Source organism: Giraffa tippelskirchi, chromosome 3 (genome assembly GCF_054371585.1).
Source record: "Giraffa tippelskirchi isolate mGirTip1 chromosome 3, T2T-mGirTip1v1.2.pri, whole genome shotgun sequence".
Classification (NCBI taxonomy): Eukaryota; Metazoa; Chordata; class Mammalia; order Artiodactyla; family Giraffidae; genus Giraffa; species Giraffa tippelskirchi.
In genome coordinates this window covers 22401907-22423974 of record NC_137277.1, presented here as the reverse complement: position 1 = coordinate 22423974, position 22068 = coordinate 22401907, and the positions used below count along the sequence as shown (strand labels likewise).

The 22068-nt window shown below is 38.7% G+C and overlaps 1 protein-coding gene across 7 annotated transcripts in view; it reads right to left on the bottom strand.

Moving 5' to 3' along the window:
• Positions 1–22068, bottom strand: part of IKZF3 (IKAROS family zinc finger 3) — a 90660-nt gene that overhangs the window by 16500 nt on the left and 52092 nt on the right. For 2 of the 7 annotated variants that reach the window (XM_081582187.1, XM_081582188.1), the window contains exons 4-6: positions 12069–12329; positions 10992–11159; positions 8857–8973 (exon numbers count right to left, since the gene is read on the bottom strand). The exons of 2 other annotated variants lie outside the window; for them this stretch is intronic. In XM_081582187.1, coding sequence (XP_081438313.1) covers positions 8857–8973; positions 10992–11159; positions 12069–12329 — 546 coding nt within the window. Of the gene's footprint in view, positions 1–8852; positions 8974–10991; positions 11160–12068; positions 12330–22068 lie in introns of those variants that run through there. 3 more of the 7 variants (XM_081582189.1, XM_081582190.1, XM_081582195.1) reach the window with 2 other exon arrangements.

Genomic DNA, 22068 nt, shown 5'->3' with positions numbered 1-22068 from the left:
CTTTTAAATTCTATTTTTCTGGTCTCGGCATTGTCTGTTTCTTATGCTCTTCACATTTCAAAATTGTCTCGGTTAAAATTTCCCTGAGCAACACTTCTGTCTTGAAATTATAGAGCAATTTGTATAATGGATCTTTATTATATTTCTAATGAAAAATGTGAATAAAAACTGCCTAACAATATGGTCTGATTGTCAATCCACAAACAGACCTTTAAGTGGTATAGGTCTGTAGTTCTCAGACCTGCCTGAATATTAGAATCACCTGAAGAGCATATAAGACACACTTATGCTCAGGCCCCCTTTCAGATCAGTTAAATCAGGATCTCTGGTGTAGGGGCCTAGGCAACAGTATTTTTAAAGTTTTCCAGATGATTTTTAAGATGCAGCAAGAATTGAGAAGCACTGGAATAATATATAAATAGCAGCCAACATAGAATCAAACTGGAATAAATGTAGTATAATTTAGTCTGGTACAGCATGCAGTATCCAATAAGAGTTTACATCTGAAGTTCAAAGAGACACTAGCTGCTCTAACTACAAGGCTTTAAATTTTAACACATGATGCTAGTCCAAGGTAGGGGTTAGTAAACTTTTTCTATAAAGGGTCAGAGAGTATTTTAAACTTTGTGGGACACATACAGTCTCTGTTCCATAATTGGTTCTCCCTTACACTTTACAAATGTTTAGTCCTAATGTGCACAAGTAGGTTGCTGACTGCGTTTGGCCGGAGGGTCATAACACCCTTGCCCTAAGCAAACATGTGATGCTACAAACATTTCTCTTTGTTTTATCATAAGCATTTCCGGAGGTCCCAACTAAATGAAGTATCCATACATTCCCAATGTCTCTAAGGAAGAAGAAACTGATATCAGTTTAAGGGACTAGAGTAAAAAGCAAGTGATGAGTGCAGAATGGAATTTCCCACCCCCCCCAAATATATACACAGATTTAGGAACTGTCAGTACTCATTCGGCAGTTAAAAGAGTTTACTGTATGAAGAGATTCTAGGGAGACGGTGAAGGACAGGGAAGTCTGGTGTGCTGGGGTCACAAAGAGTTGGACATGACTGAGCAACTGAACAACGACAACAATATACATAAATAATGTTCCAAGTTTCATGGTCTCTGGGACATTCAAAACCACAAATGGACATGCCCAGAGAGAAGAAAACTGGTCATCTCTGCAGTAAATGAAAGACAAAGAAAGACCTCAAGGGCAAGACTGTCAAGAATGGCCAGGGTGAGACATCAGAGCCAAATCAGAAAAAAAGAATTCAAAGTATTAAATAGTTTTCATTTTATTATTGGCACCTTTTTGATTTTGCTTTTTAAAAACTCCTTGCCAGTCATTACACATTAAATTATAAAACTCAATTCAAAAATAAAGTTCAAGAATAAAATGAAATCTGGCTCCAAAAGTGAATAAGAGAAGAGATTGATGACAATGACCATATTTACTAGACTTTGTTTCTTATCAGAAATAATTCTGTGCTCTAAAGAAATAAATCCCAGCCTCCAGTTTAAGCTATAATAACAGTGTTTGTATAAATGAAGATAAGAAGGATCCGAATAAGGGGGCTGGGCAGCTTTGGGGCTAGTGGTAAAGCACTGTGACTTCAGCTGACAGACCGCTGTAAATAACAGGTACTTTAGTGACAGGACGCTGCTGTTGAGCGAAGTGGGTCAAATTCTGTCCAGCACAAGGATAGGTTTAAATGACCAAACAGGAAACTATTATACATATTATTTCCTTTCACACAAACCACCACCAGATGTGGCACTACCCAGAGCCCCAAGAGCAGAGAGATGAAAGACAAAGGCCTGGGATTTGAAGTAAGCTCCTGAGGCTGTTATAAGGAGGCTTTTCTTAGGAGTGTCACAGAGGCAGCTCAGTTTGTGCTTTGACTTGGTTCCAGCAACCTTGAGGAGATTAAATCTAGGTAAGGTCCTCCCCCACCCCACCCCTGCCCCACGTATTTATTATCAAAAAGATTCATAGTAAAATAAGAATGAAAAACAGTACTTTGGGAATTTTAAACTTTCTCCCCATCTTACCACTACTCTTTTTTGGTTTTTCAGTCGCTCCTCTAACGGCCCCATTATCACCCAGAGATCTGTCAGTCCCAGGACTTCCTGCAAGCATTATGCTGTCAGTTTGGTTTTCCCGTTTGGCTCTCAGGAGTCCCTGTCTACATTTTACCAAAGTCACCATCAATCACCACAAGCATCTTTCTGAGGACACATATTCTATATACTCTATATCTGGGAGGATGCGAAAGCGGGTATACAATGACCTGAATAACGTAATTGGGGCATGTCACTAAATGGCAACCTTTAGAGATAACATCATCTTTTATCCCTGGTTACTCAGCAAGCTTGTCTTGACAGTCATTTCTAGGTAAATCATATTCTGGAAATCAGTGACCAAATGCCTGACATTTAAAAAGATAAAATTCTGGAGTGTTTATGGATATACAGATAATTTGAGGCAAACGGGGAGACTTTCCCATATTCCACAACTCTGATTCAATTGAAAGGAGTCCTCTGAAACTGCTAATCTTCTTTTCTTTTGCCATACCAAGAGGCCTGTGGGATCTCAGCTCCTTGACCAGGGACTGAACCCCTGCCCTCTGCATAAGAAGGCAGATTCTTAACCACTGGAGCAAAAGGGAAGTCCCTGAAACGTCTAATGCACAGGACTGCCATCTACCAACACCCTCCTGCAGGGCCATTCACTCAAAATATCAGCTTCATGATGCCAATCCTCAGTGTATATGTGCACATACTCTAGAGATTAAGTTAATCTTTACTAAATTAACTGTGTTTTCCAACTGGCAAGTTAGGCAAAGGCTACAGTTTCAATTGATTATGGTATACTCTCGTTTTCTTCCCCCAAACTTTCAGTCTACTGCCTTGCAGTTATTGGACAACTGCTGTACTAAATGATGCACCCTGTAAAACACAACTGCTTTGGAGTCAAGACAATCTCTTTGGGATTACAAGGAGTCTAAGCAGTAGACTGAAAAGGGAAAAAAAGGGACTTGGCGTTTGGTCCTCTGCTTCAACTTTAAGACTCAACTGTCTATTTATACAAACAGTCTAGACTTGTTATCTTGCCACATCATGTCTCAGAATTTAAGTAGAGGGAAACCAGTTTGGCAAGATAGTAAGGAAACAAGATAATGGGTTTAAATGACAAAATAGGAAATCCGTTCCTGGGTGGTGTTTGGCAGTTTAATGTTGCAAGGGGTGGGTGTGGGGAATATGGGATGCTGGCAAGGAACAATTTGCACACTTGGTTCATGAGTGAGCATAGTAGGAGTAGGACTAATTCTGGGTCAGTTCCCCTTCATGTTACTTGCCTATTAGTATACAGGGGAGATAACCATTTTCATTAGCAAAATGATTTTAATGACATGTTGGAAAAATAAACAATAAAACTCATACTAAATAAAAATTATAGAATAAGCTACTGTCTTTAATCTCAGTACAAGTGTTAATAGTTCATCTGGTTTTTAGTTAACTGGTTGCATGATGTAATTTCTATTTCAAAGTGATTGTAGATTTAACTATATAATTTGTTGTGTTCTTGTTCAAAATCCTTCATTAGATCTTGAAGTGTTACATGGAGCTCAAATAAGAGGCACTGCTTCCTGTCTCTTCTATAGTGTGGTCTGGTCAGCCAGTAGGTGATGGAGAGTGGAACAAAGGGGTGATATTATGCAATAAGAATTGTCTAACAAGAGATTGCTATCAAAGAGCAAGCCAGGTTCTAACAAAAAAGTTACATAAAACCATTGCCTTTTTGAGCATGTACAATGAATACTACTTGTGAGCTAGTATTGACTTTCTAAAAAGAATAATCTGTTGGGAAATTAGACGTTTAAAACATTTTAAGCTTTTTCTTTGGGCTGCTATTTGGTAAAAGTACGGATTTTTTTCTGAAATTCTCATGCTTGTATTATCTCAACCACAACAATGAGGATGAAGATAAAAGGTTTTGACTTCTAGATTCATAAATAAATATAATTATTCAATTACTTTAAAAATCTTGTTATTGCTAGAACTCATTGTCATACAAAAATATGTCCCGCTCCAAGTATTCATAATTTGTGTGAAATGAGGCTAAATGAATCTCTATACCAGCTGTTAGTCCCTTTCTGGAATAAGGATCAAGCTAATGAGAAAATGAAATCTGTGGTCGCCTATATTCATTCTTCTTTTCATATATACTCCATTAACACAGCAGAATTGGGAGTATCTTGATGATGTCTGGTACAGAAACTTGAGCTGAAGTAACACCATTACATGTGTCTCTGTTAGACCTTTATATTATATTAATAGATCCAGTGCTCAGTCCCTTGTTGGACTGAGTTCTTTGAGGGTAGGGGCTTAACCTCCACTCATCTTTACAAATAGATCTGACACAGAGCCTAGCCCATGAGAATGCAACGAATGCTATCGGAACAAAAGAAAATGATCAGCAAGGGCAGGAGTCTTGTCCAACACAATCTTCTTTTGCAGACTGGTCTCCAGTCCAAGGTCTTTTCATTTGTCCTGCTTCCATAAAGGCCTGATTCCTGACTGGGGCAGGTTTGTCCCAAGGCTCAGCTCTCACAGGAGGCTGCACTTCAACTTACAAGAAGCACTTGATGAATGGTTGGATGGCATCACCAATTCAGTGGACAAGAACTTGGGAGAACTCCAGGAGATGGTGAGGGACAAGGAGGCCTGAAGTGCTGCAGTCCATGGGGTCGCAAAGAGTTGGACATGACTGAGCGACTGAACAACAACACTTGATAAATAAGTGTCACATCCACAGTAGAGCACCATCCCTTTAAAAGCTAGTAATGGCTCTCCTCAAAGGTACAGTGGATGAGAATCCACCTGGCAATGCAGGGGACACAGGTTCGATCTCTGGTCGGGGAAGATTCCACATGCTGCAGAGCAACTAAAGCCTGTGCACCACCACTGCTGAGCTAGTGCTCTAGACCCACGAACCATAACTACTGAGCCTGTGAGCTGCAACTACTGAAGCCTGTGCACCCTAGAGCCTGTGCTCCGCAACAAGAGAAGCCACCACAATGAGAAGCCTGTGCATTGCAACGAAGAGTAGCCCCAGCTCACTGCAACTAGAGAAAGCCCAAGTGTGGCAATGAAAACCCAATGCAACCAAAAAAACGAAAAAGGAAAAAAACCTAGAGATGAAGGGATAAGAGGTACCACTGGTGATACTATATTGGTCAGGTTCAAAATGGAACACTATGTCCAGACCTGGACTCCCAATTCTAAGAAGGAAACAACAATAGAAACCATGTAGGGAGCTGTGACAATAATCAAAGGATTGGCTTGTGTTCGATTAAAGGTTCTTTATATTTTGGATTTTAGGAAAAATCATGAGAACTAGTTGAAATATCAAAGATAGACATGACATGCAGTGTTTACCATTCTTGATTAAGCTGTGACTTTATACATTTTCTAACCTGAAACCACCATAACAATATATTTGTTTTTTTAAAAAATCAAAACTTGCTGACTTAGTTAGCCTTTTATTTTTTTTGCTGAGACTTTAAGTGTTTTGCATGCATTCATCAAACCAACCTATGAAATGCAAATTAACTCAACCTCTGTATTTCAGTATTTCCTGAATCACTTTATACCACTGAAGATAACAAAAAAATTTCTTTGAACACTTTTCTTTTTTAACATTTAATTAATTTATTTATGTTTGGCTGTGCTGTGTCCTCGCTGCTGCTTGGGCTTTTCCCTAGTTATGGCGAGCAGGGACTACTCCTTAGTTGTGGTGTGTGAGCTTCTCATTGCAGTGACTTCTGTTGCGCACAGGCTCTAGGATGTGCGGGCTTTAGCAGCTGTGGCCTATGGGCTCAGTAGTTGTGGCTCCCAGGCTCTAGAGCACAGGGTCAATAGTTGTGGCACGCGGGGTTAGTTGCTCTGAGGCATGTGGGAACTTCCCAGATAAGGGTTCGAACCCGTGTCTCCTGCATTGGCAGGCAGATTCTTTACCACTGAGCCACCAGGGAAGCCCCTCTATCACCACTTTTCTAATTTGAAATTCCTAAAAAGGTCATGGGGATAGGAAGTAAGGTGGTAACCTTTCTTCAACATCACTAATTTTGAATTTATTGTTCATAGAGGATATTTTGCTCATGTTTTCCCCTACTTGCAGCACAATCAAGACATATACACATACGAAAGTGTCTATTAATTAGTATGTGTGTTAGTCTACTTTTGCTAACTAAATAATATGTAACCTTCAAAAATACATAACTAAGTCATTTTTCCAAAGGTAGAAAAAAACTAAATGCCAATTAATTAATAAATGAATGGATAAAATGCAGTGAATCCATACAATAGAATATTATTCAGCTATAAAAAGGAATGAAGTGCTACCACATGGATGAACCCTGAAAACATTATGCTGAGTGAAAGAAGGCAGATACAAAAGGCTACAGATTTTATGATTCTATTCATGTGACATGTTCAGAATAGGCAAATTCTTAGAGACAGAAAGTAAATTAATGGTTGATGGGGGCTAAAGAGGGGGGAGCAGGAGTGACTGATAAAGGGTACAGGGTTTCTTTCGAAGTGACAAAAATGTTATGAAATTAGAGTGGTGATGGTTGTATAACTTTGTGAATACATTAAAAACCACTGAATTATACACTTTAAAAGGGTGAATTTAATGGTATGTGAATTATGTCCCAATATGTCTTTGAAAATAAAAAAGTAGCTAATCATGAAAACAGCAAAAGTTCTACTGATTTTTAAGCAAGTCATTGAATTTTTGATGCGTTTCAGTATCCTCAACTCTAAAATGAAGAGGTGGGATCAGGTGCTCTCTTTAATTTGTCTTGCTTTAAATATTAATGATTCTACTTGGAATATAAGAGTTTCATAACTTGAGAATTTCTCATAGTAAGAGCTTTTTCTATTGTCTGAAATATGGAACTTCAAGTAAAGATGCCCAGGTATTGCCTGACTAAGCTTAAGCATGTTGCTTAAAGATGTCAAAACCCAAGTTTTAGGTTTTTAAGAGCAAACATTTCTCTTTAGAAATAAGGAGGAAATCCAACTCCTTGATAAAACTAAACATGCCATCAGGATAAAAAGCAGAAGCAGTGCACACCAACGGAATTCAGTTGGCCAGCTCCTAACACCATAAAATAGGCTTTATCTAAAACAAAAGTTTCCTTTCACTCAAAACGGGTACAGTTAAACTACTCAAGATTTCCACTCCATTTTTCCTGAGTTTCACATTTCTGTCACATTTTGGTAATCTCTCTGTTTTAGAATTTTCAAACTATTCAATTGCAACTACTACCACCAAACACCAGAGCCCATGAGGATTTATATCTACTCTAAATAAGCAACTGGTTCAAGTAACCAAATAAAAATAGCAGGCAATCCAAGCTGCAGAACCAGTGAAGTGAAAGTCGCTCAGTCATGTCCAGCAACCCTATGGACTATATAGTCCATGGAATTCTCCAGGCCAGAATACTGGAATGGGTTGCCATGCCCTCCTCCAGGGGATCTTCCCAACCCAGGGATTGAACCCAGGTCTCCCACATTGCAGACAGATTCTTTACTGTCTGAGCCACCAGGAAAGCCTAAGAATACTGGAGTGGGTAGCCTATCCTTTCTCCGAGGGATCTTCCTGACTCAGGAATTGAACCGGGGTCTTCTGCATTGCAGGCAGATTCTTTACCAACTGAGCTATCAGTGAGGAAGCCCAACCAGGCTGATGGTCAATTATATGGGTCAAAGGACAACTGCAGGGATGTTATACAAAAAGGTTTCAGGTTGTTTCAACTCAAGAATGAAAGGAAATAAAACCACAACTGATACACAGAAAGACATCTGGTGTTTCAACCAATTGCCACCAGGCATGTAATTCAAAACATGGTATAAAATATGAAATTCCCAGAGCCAAACATAAACATCACAATAAATCGTATGAGTGGACAAGTACATGATTTGGGGGCCCTGTGCAAAGAAAGTCCTTGAGGTTTTAATGAACTCTGCCCCAGCCACCCCTCAAGCTGTCTTTACCCTCAATCTTTGCCATTTCAGTTAATGGCAACTGCATTCTTCATCACATTGCACATCAATCTGTTACGAAATCTTGCTGGTTCTATCTTCATACTATACAGAGTTAGAACATTTTGCACCACCTCTACAATTACCAAGACGATTTTCTCTTGCTTGAATTATTGCAATGGCCTCCTAACCGGACTCCCCAGTTTCTAATCTTGCCCCCAATACAACCTATTCTCAGTAGCAAGTAGAGGGATTTTTTTTTTAAATGAGAAGTCCAATCATGTCACCTCTCTGTTCAAAACCTTCTGAAGATTTTTAATTTCACTCAAGAGTAAAAGCCAACATCTTTACAATGGCCTACAAGGCCTGATAAGATCTGGTTGCCTATTTCCTCTCTGGCCTCATGTCCCATTACTCACTTTCTTCCTGCCACACAGGACTACTTACACTTCTTTGAATTCAAGCCCCAGGGCCTTTGCACTTGCTTTTTCCTGGTGATCTGCAGGGCTCTCCCCTCATGCTTTTAAGTCTGTTAAAAGGTCAACTGGCTGATGTTTCTTCTAACTCACCTTCAGCCCCCAGTACCTGCTTTATTTTTCTCAACAGCAATTACTACCTTATAAAACATCAAACAAAACTGTATGTTACTTTTTCATTTTGTTTCTAGTCTGCTTTTCCCAATGAGAATATAAACTCCATGTGGGCAGGATTTTTTGTATTTTGTTTACTGTTGCAACCTACCACCTAGAACAGCAGGTGCTCACTAAATATGTCCAGAACAGGTGTGGCATGAACTCACCAGTCTCACCCAGGTCAGTGCTCTGAAGAAATGTACGGCAGCGCTCCTTGTGCTCCTCAAGGGAACTTCTCTGCTTGTAACTCCTTCCGCAAAACTCACATTTATAAGGTTTCTCAACTATAAGGAGAGCACAAGGCGCACTTAGTGACCCTCAGGGGTTATAGAACAAGCGGTGTATTGGGGCCCTGTGAAAACTGTCCCCTAGGAAGGAGACTGCTGAGAGAAGCCGGAGTACTTGGATACTTGTGCATCTACATTACTTTTAAATTCAGTAAACTGAAACAAGCGTATCGCCTATGATTGAGTGTCATGTCCTCTTTGAAAGGATAGGTTCCTTTCACAAATGAAAGGATTTAGACTCAATGATTATCCTGGAGCACAGTGTTTTGGCTCCAAATCCAATCTTGCTTCTTCAGGAAAAAAATACAAAAAGGGATATTTTATTTTTCAAGGAGATTTGTGTGGTTTAAGAATGAAGTAGGAAGATATCCTGTATTCTGTGACATCCAGCTGGTTGTAAGTAAAGAATGCTGCACTTTGTGGGTATTAGTCACTAGAAGTCTTTTTAGAGTATTGACCTATTTCAATAAATATAGCTTGTCTTTGCCCAGTGGCTGTAGCAAAGTCTGGACTCAATCAATAAAAACTGACCTAACCAACTGAGGATCGTTTTGAATAACAGAAATAAGAAGGAATTTCAAAAAATGACTTCATCTTAATTTCTAAGACAAAGCAAAAATTTCCTCAAAAGTGCATCCATACAGTAGAGGCCACCTTTAATCTCCTAACTCCCCCAAATGCCTTACCATTATAAATAATAACTTCAACTCTGCGTGTGGGGCTCACCTTTCTGACTTGTCAATAAATGTACACCAGAAAGTTTTCAGAATTTTAGGGACTGAGATTTTTTTAAATTTTCAAGTCCTCTTGCTCTGTTTAAAATAGAGCCTTTGAGGCTTAAAGCACTAAAAGATCCTTATGGAATCACAAATTAAAATAAACACAGGTTTTCTGGGGCTAGGAATGTTAAGTTTCTACATAAATTGAGGTCCTCTAGAATCTTAAAAATGACTGCTATTGTTGGATCTTACCTGGAAAAAACAATAGAAAAGAACTACTCTAATTTTTTGGAACAACTCAGCCTTAACTCATTACTGTGAACAATGAGCTGTAAAAGAAACCCTTCTTTTTACCCTTTACCGTCTCTCAAAGTGGGTTTTCTTGGGGCTGATTTGTTTAATCCTTAGTCTCTGAATTGTGACCAGTTGTGGGTTTAGGGCTGGGTTTTAGTCAAAGCAGAATGTGGATTAACATAAAAACAAGCCCTTTTTTTTTCCTTCAATTAAAATTTTGTCAGCTAACATCAAGAACATGAGGTCCCAAATTTGAAAATAAACCCAGTTTTATTTTTCTAGGAGGGAAATTCTAAATGTTAGTTTAATGTGGTTAAAATAAGGAGTGAAAACATCAAGAGAGAACATAGCTTTTTATGAATTCTTATTGCTGCTCATCTTTTAGAGATTAAAAATAAATTGGGTGATCAAAAAGAAAGTTAGGTTTAAGAAATTTAGCTCATATACACCTAAAACTAATATAATGTTATATTTTTAATTATATCTATTAAAAAAATAGAAAGTCTAGACCAGAATGGCCCAAACTCCCCAAATTAGCCCAGATTAGCCAAAATTTACCCTCAGCAGAGATTCATACCCAGTTTACAGTTTTACACAACTTACAAACTGTACCTCATTTACTTTATCCAGACTTTTGAATGAATAATATGTGTGTATATTTTTAGGAAAATAATCTTTTAATAAAGTTTGCCATAAAAATACTGATGGCTATAATGTTTTTGCAAAAATTAAAAAAGCATTTTTACAGTGTAGGCTTCTCCTGTCTGTGTTGTTCTCTAGGGGTACAAAGATGGTAAGGAGATGATCATCCCCATTGAGCCAGACGGAGAGCAATTAATGTCTTAATGGAAATGTAATTAGCCCTAGAGGTCTCTGCTGTTGTAACCCTTCAGAACCAGAGTGACAGATTGAAACCTCCATACTTAACTCTTTCTAGTTTCCTCAATGGGCACGGAGAAACAAACATTTACTAGGTATGGAATGCTCATTGCTCTCACTTACCAGAATGTGTCCTAAGATGACCTGTGAGTGCATCTCTTCTCTGGCATGCGTAGTTGCAGAGGTGACACTTAAAAGGTTTTTCCCCTGTGTGCAGTTTAATGTGGCGGAGGAGGTTACCTTTCTGAGTAAAAGATGCCCCACACTGATTACACTGGAATGGGCGTTCACCTTTAAAAAGGACAAAAAGGAGATTTCTGATCACCCGGCAATTGGCGAAGCATATGCATAGATTCGATGCCTATGGCAAAAGCTCATTTTTTAGATAGTTTCTGTTCATATTGGGATCAGATGGGAGCTGTATTTCAAGGGAAGCCTAGGACTGACTTAAGAAATCTTCCTTCTAGAAGAGAAAAAACACTCATCTGGCAAGGCTAGGTATCACCTTGCCTTGGATCAGAGCAAAGAAAATGAGTAGCTTTAAAAGTGCTTTCTAGATTTAAGTTTTTGTATTACTTAGCATTCCTTTTAAATAACCTCAGTCTATAAAAAGAGTCACAGACTGAAGTCCTAATAAGGTATAGAGAGCCAGAAATGCTTTTTTTTTTTAATTGAAGAAATGCTTTTTAAAGTCTCCATATCCGATGTTAGATGAAATCTATTGGGCTAGGTGGGAGTGTTATGTTTGCATGCATCTCTATAGACTTCCTTTTTGTTGTCTGAAAATAAATTTTTTAAACTGTTAATAAAAATTGAATTCTTTCATCTACCAAATTTAAACCCAATACAATAAGGAGATCTGCTGTTTTAAAAGTTATGCAAAATATATGCAAGATAATTAAAAAGCCTATCACACAATTTAACTCCCACTTGTTACTGAAGAAAAATATTTGGCTGACTTACAACACTGTGATCTCTACAGTCTTATTCATAGCATTTGTGATATGCTTGTCAAATGCATGGTGAAGCAGGAATAAAAATCACTAGGTAAATGGAAATGCAGAGAGGGAGAGAGACATCAGAATCATATAAAAAATCCATGAAAAGTAATCAAAAGTAAGTTCTAAATTACACCACTTCTTTTCTTATGTGGTTGAATTAGGACAGTTTTCAGAACAATGGATAGAACAGACTATTTACCAGTATGGCTCCGCTTATGAACCATTAAGACATTGAAGCTAATGCAGGATAATCCACACACATCACAGTTCATCTTGCCACTGGTTGGCCTGCTACTATCATATGAGACAACGTGTCTCCCCAACTTAATGTTTTCATATTCATTATATTCTCTTGAATAGCTGTAAGGAATTTCAGGCTCTTCTGCATTTCCCATGGGCTCTGGCTTTAAAACATTCTCATCCCTTTCACTGTATTCATCTTTCACTTTCATTGAATCATCTGCAGGGAGGAAAATGCAAGAAATGAACAATGATTGCCTTTGCAGCTATCAAAGCAGCTCAAAGAACACAGACCCACAACTGACAATTAAATACCAAATGAAGCTAAAAATATTGTACATCTACAAAACAAGAAAACACCATTAGGATAATCATTGATTATCTGAATTCAGAACCACAGTCAGGGGAAAACATAGACACACGTGCACACACACACAAACACACACAAAATAGATGACAGCATTTTAGGCTATTCAGAAAATTAGAGATAACAGATTTTAGCTATGACTGCTCAAAGCAACTATGAAAAAAACATTTTGAGCAATTTTTCTCCAGTACTGGGGGAGAAGAAAGGTTCTCATATTTAGTACCTTTTTTGGTGGCTGCAGTTACAAGGTAAGGTGGTGTGCTCTTTGGTTTCAAGAAGAAAATACTATTTTAATTCTTCAATTGCATCCAATTTAAGCCACTAAGACTGAGAGTTGAATAGTTAACAAGTTTTTTTTTTCTGATTTTAAGCCATGCCTTGCCTCTTCCCCTTCCATGTATACAAACTGCTAAAATGAGTCTTATCTCTCTTTCTCTTGGAACTGATAAAGAGACTACGCTGAATGTAGAGGAAGCTGGCAGTACTAGTGAAATACTGTTGAGAAAGATAAAAGGAGAAGTAATCCTTTAACATAACCTTCTAAGGAGTCACTTTCATTGACACAGGTATAAATGAAGTTCAACCTAAGCAAGGGGAACAGCACCAATAACCAATACCCAAGTTAGGGAGGGCTAAACTCGAAGCCCTAGAATAAAGCACTGGATAGGAGAGGTGTGGCTGGCCCAAGTGAGTTGGCTGATCAGGTACTATTTGAATAAGAGTTGCAACATTCTTAAGCTGAAGAACATAAGAAATGAAGAAGGCCAATTTATGTACTAAGAAAACAAAGTATTTGCCTGATGTAATAATAATAAATATTTATAAGGGATTTTTCATATATAAAACATTCTGCATAAATGCTCACTTTTAAAAAAATTCATTCTTAAAAACTGGAAATTGTAATGCTCCATGGGAATCACAAGTCAATGGGATTTCAGGGCTGGAAGAGAATTTAGAGATCATCTGACCCAACCCTTGTTCTTCAGATGAGGAAATCCAGGAACAGAGATGTTTTTGGGACTAGCCTACAGTTACACAGCTAGTTAATAGCAGATGAACTGGAATTAGAACACTGAACTTGGATTTGCCCTTGCACTCTGACACATAGAGTCTTATTTGCTCCTTATATCATATTCCACACTCCCTCGTTAGTGGTATAGATGCTAAAGACCAAAACACTCTGAAGAAAAGATATTAAAAAAAATGACATCCCTTCCAAACAACACCAGTAAGTGCAGCTCCTGTTGCCACACAGGAGGAAGTATAACTGCAGCTGTGCCTGGCTTGCTACCTTCTACTCAAGTTTCAATTTTCACTTCTATCAAGGTTACCTTTCATCTATATTAACTGTGTTTGCTTAATAGAGCAAGACAGGGCCTAACCACCAACAGAGGAGCCATTGCTGCAGCACTGTTCCACTGCTTCTCACCACGGTTCATGGTTCACAACCTTTTACTCTTTGATTAGAAGAGACGGAGGGCTGCAGGAAACATCCAGTGTGTTTCAAAGTGGCCCATCCTATGCATCTGGGTTGTATATGAATTGATATCTATTTCCTACATGGAGAGAGATTCATCCCCTTCCTTGGACACATCTTGCCTGCTTTCATATGGAATTTGTTTCCTTAAGTGGTTTTTGCTTTTTAAATTTTGTTTAAAGAGAAGGATGCACCTGAAGCTTGTACCCTCCTCCCTCCTCCATCGCTCCAGCTGCGGGTGATATCCCACCAAAGCAAGTGCTCTTCAGTTTGCATGTAGGCGTTTAAAACAACCTCAACGGAAAACTTCAGTACTGAAAACCAAAAACAGCATATAGAAAAGGCCAGCAGAAATGGATCCTTTTCATTTGGGTTTTAAAATGTTAATATGAACAGACTCAGACTGTTCTGTGGTCCTTGAAAATTAAAATCTAGTAAGATCAATGTTTTGAGTCTTTCTGAAAACACAAGACATAAGAAGGTTGCTCCTTCTCTCAGGATTTTGGCTTTAATGGGTCTGACCTAGAACTCAGTACTACGCCGACCTACCTCAGAACAAATCCTTGGCTTTTGTTCTTGAGGACTTAGCTGTAGAACAAGGAAGTCAGTATTTGAGACTCAGGGCTCTAAGGGAACAAATCCAAGCACATGAACAGGAAACTGAGGAAGTCCCTTGGACTTACTGGACCAAGAGAGTTCTTGATTTGCTCTTGGGGTCTTACCAGTTTTAGATAAAAGATCTGGATGGCCTCTCTACATGGTTACTGAGGATCAACAATTCATTATGGTTTACCATGTGAAGATAAACAAAGCTGAATACTAGAATACATTAGTATACAAGACACAAAAGGGATTCCTGAGAGATTATTTGGCTTAGCACCTAGTCTCCAAATATAGTCCACCAAAACTACCAGAAAAGAAACTAGTCTGTTTTATGGACTAAGAGATTCATTCCATTCCTTGGGAGGAAAATTTGTAGGAGCAGAGGAAAGGGAGTGGGAGGGACATTCTACTTAGTGTCCCTTGAAAACATTAATAAATATATCTAGTGGTAAATAACCCACCTCCCAATGCAGGAGACATAAGAGATGCAGGTTCAATCCCTGGATTGGGAAGATGCCCTGGAGGAGGGCATGGCAACCCATTCCAGTATTCTTGCCTGGAGAATCCTAGGGACGGCGGAGCCTGGTGAGCTGCCGTCCATGGGGTCGCACAGAGTCGGACACAACTGAAGTGACTTAGCAGCAGCAGCTCCCCTAAAGATCTTCAATAAACTCATGATTCTTAAATCCGGTGGTTTTTTGTGTGCCATTCTCCCCAACTTCTCTGCAGCCCTTGATACTGTTGACCACCACTCCTTCTTCTTATGTATTCCTACTTCTTCAGTGAAACTGAAACTTCTTTCCTCACCTTCTGTGAGTGAGTGAGTGTGAAAGTCGCTCAGTCGTGTCTGACTCTTTGCGATCCCATGGACCATACAGTCCAGATTCTGTATGGCCAGAATACTCCAGGCCAGAATACTGGAGTGAGTAGCCTTTCCCTTCTCCATGGGATCTTCCCAACCCAGGGATCGAACCCAGGTCTCCCGTATTGTGGGCAGATTCTTCACCAGCTGAGCCACAAAGGAAGCCCAAGAACACTGGAGCGGGTAGCCTATCCCTTCTCCAGCTGATCTTCCCAATCCAGGAACTGAACTGGGGTCTCCTGCATTGCAGGTGGATTCTTTACCAACTGAGCTATCAGGGAAGCCCAGCTTCTGATTACTTTCTTCTAGCTCCTTCCCCGTTTTGCCTTCTAAGTACTGTCCCTATCCTTCTTTCTTCTTCCCCGCTAGACCTCCTTCCCTATGGCAATTTTATCCACCTTTAAGGCTTCAACTAGCACCCCAAATATATATCTCAAGGTACAATTTCTCTCCCCTTTTTCTGTCCTCTGTTCCCAAAGGCCTCCTAGGTATCCTCACAGTTACTCAGGTTAGAATCTTTACAGTCATCTTTCCTCCCTCTCTTTTGCGTCCCCATGTTTAATCACTCATTAGTTCTATTTCTGCACCCTCTCTCCAGTCTGCTTCTCCTACCCATATTTTGCATGCTCATTATCCCAAATCTCAAACTCTGATTGCTCTCCTTACGATCTATTGTGGTAGCCTCCACATGGTTCTCTCTGCCTTCTTTCTCTCTCCTTTCCAGCACATCCTATACTCTGCCGCCAGATGGTTCATATAAACGATAGCTCTGGTCACATCATGAGCCTGTCCAAATTCTCCAATAGTTTCTGCTGCCAACAACATGAAATGCAAACTCAGAAACAAAGAATTTAAAAGACCTTTCAATATCTGGGCCCAACTATCTCTGTAATGTTGATTTGGAATACTTGGGTATCTTTAATGAAACTAAACAACTTCTGAGTATTCTTCCTTTTATTATTTCCACTGCCAAAAAGATCTTTCTCCAACACTGCCAAAGGTCCAAATCCAACACATCTTTTAGGCTAAATTAATTTGCCATTTTCCTCTATTATGTCTTCCCTGTTCCCCTAGCTGCAAAATAATCCGTTCCTTCTTTCTCTGAGTTACTTATAAAGTCACTTCACCTCCCATATGGACATATAAGCTATCTGAGATCAGAAGTTACACAGGTTTTGTTTTGTTTTCTTAAACTCAGTATTCCCTGTGACACTGCTTGAAGGTTGTGGGGTTTTAAAATACAAATTTTAGGGGTCCCAAAATTTTGGGGTATGAGGACTGGAAACATGCATTAAAATATGCTTTCCAGGCAAATCTTATGCACAATGGAGTTTGAGAACCACTGCTCTAGAATATGACAGAGCGCTGTGCGTAAAGTATATACACAGTAAATACTTAGTACATGGATCTACTACTATGTTAGCCTCCTAACTGGTCTACAGTGGATATGACCTCTCTTTTAGACTATATCCTATTATTGAATTAATCGGCCTGTTGTACTAAAATCCTTGTTGAGAAACTTTCAAGGATTTCATTTTGTTTACAGAATCCAAACTCCTTAGTGAGACATTCAGGGGCCTGTCCAGAACCTGCCCCGAGCTGACCTGACCATCTCATATCTCACTAGACTCCCTGAATCACCCTTCTCTCTAGACTAGAATCTCGCCTATTCAAAGTGAGGTCCTTGGATCCGCAGTTCCAGCATGCCCCCCAGGAGCTTATTAGGAATGCAGACTCTTAGGCCTCACCCCAGACCTACTGGATCCAATTGTGCATTTCAACAAATCCTCAAGGATTCTTATAACACATCAAAGTTTGAGAAGCACAGTAGTCATATTACTAAATGTAGCTTTCCAAGTCTCTTCTCCAATCTTTTCTTTACCTAAAATGCCCTTCTCCACATCAACATTCTATTCAAACTTGCAGATGCTGGTTAAATGCCATTTCTTCCATGAAGTTTTCCTTGATACTTTAAACTAGCAAAAAATTCTCCTGTTTCTGTTTTCATATAGCACTACACATAAAACCAATAATACTGTTCCACAGATTTATATTATACATTCAGAGATGTTTATCTTCATTTTTCCTTGATTTTTCAGTTGTCAGTGACTGGCAACACCCGAACTGTTAATAAAGGCAGAAAATCTTAAAGATCTGGCAAGAAATACTTGAATATACTTGAGGAACAGCGCCCCAGTATCCCGAAATCTTTAGTACTGTGAACAGACCTTTTGCAATATGAATAATCTGCCATTTCAGTTTTGTAAAACCTAGTCTCTTATTATATGTATCAGGTTTCTTAGACACATGACTTCGATTGCCACTTAAACGACCATCAAGAATCTTCATAGGCACTAGCAATATTTTATTTCTTAAGCCAGGTGGTGGGTCCATGGATGCTTGTTATTATTCTTTATACATGTAATTATATTTGCCTTTTTGTATATATCATATACTTCATAATAAAAATGTTAAAGGCTCCTGAGTAAATTTTTTATAATCGAGCTTGTGGAGAAAAGAACACACCAAACCACAAATTGCTGATAAAGGTAATTGCTAAACATTCCCAGGGCAGGTGGGGGGAAGATGTCTAAATTGAATCTAACCCATAGAAAATTAGATTAGGTTGCACTTCTTTCTAAAGGAGCTACTCTGGGGTACAATTGCTCCCATCTTTGTCTATGTTCTGGAGGCCACTTAGGAAGATGACACACACTAACACACACACACACCCCAGAGAGAATTTTGTAGGCTGAGGAGAACAAAGGCTTGGCTCACTGGGGCTGATGCACATGGTTTCATTTCCTGGGGTGATGGTTATCACATGAAAGGCTTGCACTCCAGAGTAGACATTTTTGGTTTCACCTGAGACACTGCAAAAACAATGGGTCTTGGAAAGGATCCAACATCTAAATCCTTCAGGGGCAATAGCAGTCTCAGCCAACTGTGCCTCAGTTTGTTTTTACAGGCACATAAAATGCTCAGTTGGAGAGAAGAACCTATCAAAGATGGCAAACAGAAGAGGCAACTTGGATGTCTTGGATAGCATGTTTTTAGTATGAACTTCCCAGTGTAAAAAGCGGGTTCTGAATTTCCACTCTCAATTATGAGATCTCAGAATTCAACTCAAAGAACAAAGTTTGGAGTAATAGCTTCTAGTTTGCCAGAGATGTTGTGAGAAGGGACAAAATCAGATAGCAGCTTTAGACAGGGAAGACACAAAAGGGGGATGTTGTTTAAGTGTTTTACAAGGATTGGGGGTCATAACCATGAAATCCTCGGCACATGCAAAAGTCAACTGGATAACAAAGAAGCTTAATCATCTTAATGTGGCATTTTAATGATGCCACTGATTTGCTATGCCAATTCAGAGATAATGAGGCCCTAATGCTACAGATGTTCAGCCAGGCTAAAAGAAAAGGGGGGTGGGCTTTTCTAGCATGCCATTTTCTAACTATCCAATTAAACAAATTGTGAAAGCATCTAAATAGTTTACCAGGTTTTGACAGCTGTTAATAGGATTTAGAAGCTTGAAGCACTAAAGAGCAAAATGGGAGATACATGTACTGTAGGTATTTAGTCTATAGTTTGTTGCTATCGCCCAATATAGCAAAAATAGATTAACTAGAACAGTTTTCCTTATAAAATTAATGTCTGTACTCCTTTCCCTCAATGGCTTCTTTGTAGTACAAACAAGAACACTGAAATTATGGGTCATTTTCATTTTCTAATTTACATTTTTACGTGTAAAGTGAGGAGGGAGAAAAACCAATGATATTTTGAGAAGTAGAGAATACGAAGTTTTAGTATTTTCTAACCAGTGAAATAAAATTTCAGTGAAAATAAAACTTTTGGTCATTGATATATAGTATCCACTATGTTTTTATTTTTCTCTTCCTTTAAAATTTAAAATGATGGGCATCTTGTGGCTTTAAAACACCTATTTTAAAATTAGGAAAAAATTGGTAAATATGAATTGGACTAAGAAGAGATAAAATATTGATATCAATAGTGATGAGATAAGAGGTAGCAGTTTGGATAATATTTGATTCGACTTAAGTTCTCATTAAAACATATTCTTAACAGACTTTAAATTTGCCCTTAAAGAATCTAAACTGGTAATTAGTAAATCATGTCACTTCAAATTCAAGAGCATTATCATGAAAACATGAAGAAAGTTTCAGTCGCAAAGGAACCACCCTTGATTTTACTAGACATTAATCTTTGTCTTATTATCTGACTATCAAATAGCTCATTCATTGCCATAATAGTAAAAATAATTTTGCTTAATCATAATAATTTCAGTGCGACTTTTGCTTCTCCATTAGAACAAGAGGAGATTTATTACTTTTAACAAGAATACACTATACATCAGCAGTAGATATCATCCAAACTGCTACCTCTTATTTCAACACTATTGACATCAATATTTTATCTCTTAGCCTGATTCACATTTTCTAATCGTTTCCTGATTTTAAAATAGGAATTTTACAGCTGATCAGTTGGACTAAGTTCTTCAGCTACCATCAGGCCAGGTGAATTCTTTATCTTGAATTGTTGTGAGGACTGAAAAACATGATGTGTGGAAGTTCCTTCTAAACTATAAAAAAAGTATACAAGTACATTTTTTCATGTCTGTCCATTATAGCTATGAACTTTCTCTATTGATTAATCTATGTGTTTATTATTTTATATTTATATTTCTGAGAAAGAACTGCTATTCATTGAAAAATAATGATTGAAAAAAATATATTTAAAGAGGTTAAGGTTTTAGATGTTGCCTAAACATACTAAAGTAGACTAAAATATGGACCTGGTAGATACTGCTGCTGCTAAGTCACATCAGCTGTGTCTGACTCTGTGCGACCCCACAGATAGCAGCCCACCAGGATCCTCTGTCCCTGGGATTCTCCAGGCAAGAATACTGGAGTGGGTTGCCATTTCCTTCTCCCCTGGTAGATATTTCGTTTATAAATCCAGAAGAAAAAGCTTTCTTTTCATTCACAATTTTCTTGTGTATAGGATATTCACTCTTTCTATCTTTTCAAAAATTGAACAGAGTTCAATCCTAAAAATTTAAAGTATATTAAAATATAATTCTTAGGGACTTCCCTGGTGGTCCAGTGGTTAAGAATCTGCCTTCCAATGTAAGGGACGCAGGTTTGATCCCTGGTTGGGGAACTAAGATATGCCTCAGGGCTACCAAGCCTGTGTGCTGCAACTACTGAGCCAAATAAATAAATAAATATTAAAAAGAAACATAATTCTTAGAAAAATTTAAAAATTGTTGTTCAAATACAATTAAATTGGTTAAAAACATCCTAACTGTCATAACACCAAACTCAGGATCATGGGTAAGAGAAGGAATGAAAATGTCTTCTAAATATATTCAGAGCATAAGTAGTTCTTGTTATACATAGTACATGTATGTGTTATGTTACTATATAACAGTTAACATGTTTATTTATTGTTTATTTCCCATACAGATTAGAAGTATCATCAAGGCAGAAGCCAGGTTTCAGTAATATTTGTGTCCCTAGAACCTTTCAGAGGGCTCACTTATTGAACGAAAAAAATCAACGCATGAACGAACTCCTTGGGCAGCCTGAACCAATTTAATGATAATAAAAAGGCCAGCCAAGGAAGAAGTCATAAGAGAAGAGGGTTCCATCCCTGGGTCAGGAAGATCCCCTGGAGAAGGAAATGGCAACTCGCCCCAGTATTCTTGCCTGGAGAATCCCACAGAGGAGCCTGGCAAGCTCTGGTCCACAGTGTCACAAATAGTTAGACATGACTGAACGACTACACACCACATGAAAAGGAAGAAGTCAGTCCATTAGCTGTACCACCCCCTAGCTTGTCTAGAACAATCTGAAAATGAGTTGTGCTATGAAGAGTTTCTCCTCATGATACATTAGGAAAAAAACCCAAGCCCCCCAGTGATAATAAGTTTTCTAGTTGATTTCTTTGCCAAGTGTGGTCTGGCTTCAGCCCCTCCTATTCTGCTACTTTGGAGCAGGCTGCCACTGACCAGCCCCGGCTCCTTGAACCTCTTCCCTGAACTCTATTCATTCTTTCTTCTACTTCCACCTCGTTTATTTTCCATGTTTACTTGTCTTTCTCTGTCTCCTAGGTGTGAACGATATCCAGGGGTCTGTTTCTTGCACTTTTTGGTTTTTTCACTTCACATATTCTCCTGATCCGACTTTTTTTGCTAATGACTCCCGAATCTATATTTTCAGCCAATCCTGCCTGCTAAGCCCAACAGATACTACCAATCACCTCTTGGACTCCTTATGCTTGTTTCATACTCAGTCTAATGCATTGTTTCTCTCTTCTGTACTTCCTTTCCACATCTGCTCCCCTATGTTAGTTCCCATTTTCTTCTCTGTGTAGTGGCTCCTTGATGTCAATGTCTGCACCCTCAACATTTAGCACTCTGCTGGGTACAAAGTTTAGCAACCGCTTACCAAATGAACAGAAGGAAGGAAAGAAAGAAGGCAAGAAGGAAGGAAGGAGCAAAAATTATTTGTTCTTTGCTTAGAGTACAAAATTAAGGCTGGAGATGTTTCCAAAATACTGCACAGATTGTAATTTTGCTTAAGGCTAGTATCTTAGGCCATGGCAGAGGAAAACAATAAATTGTATTT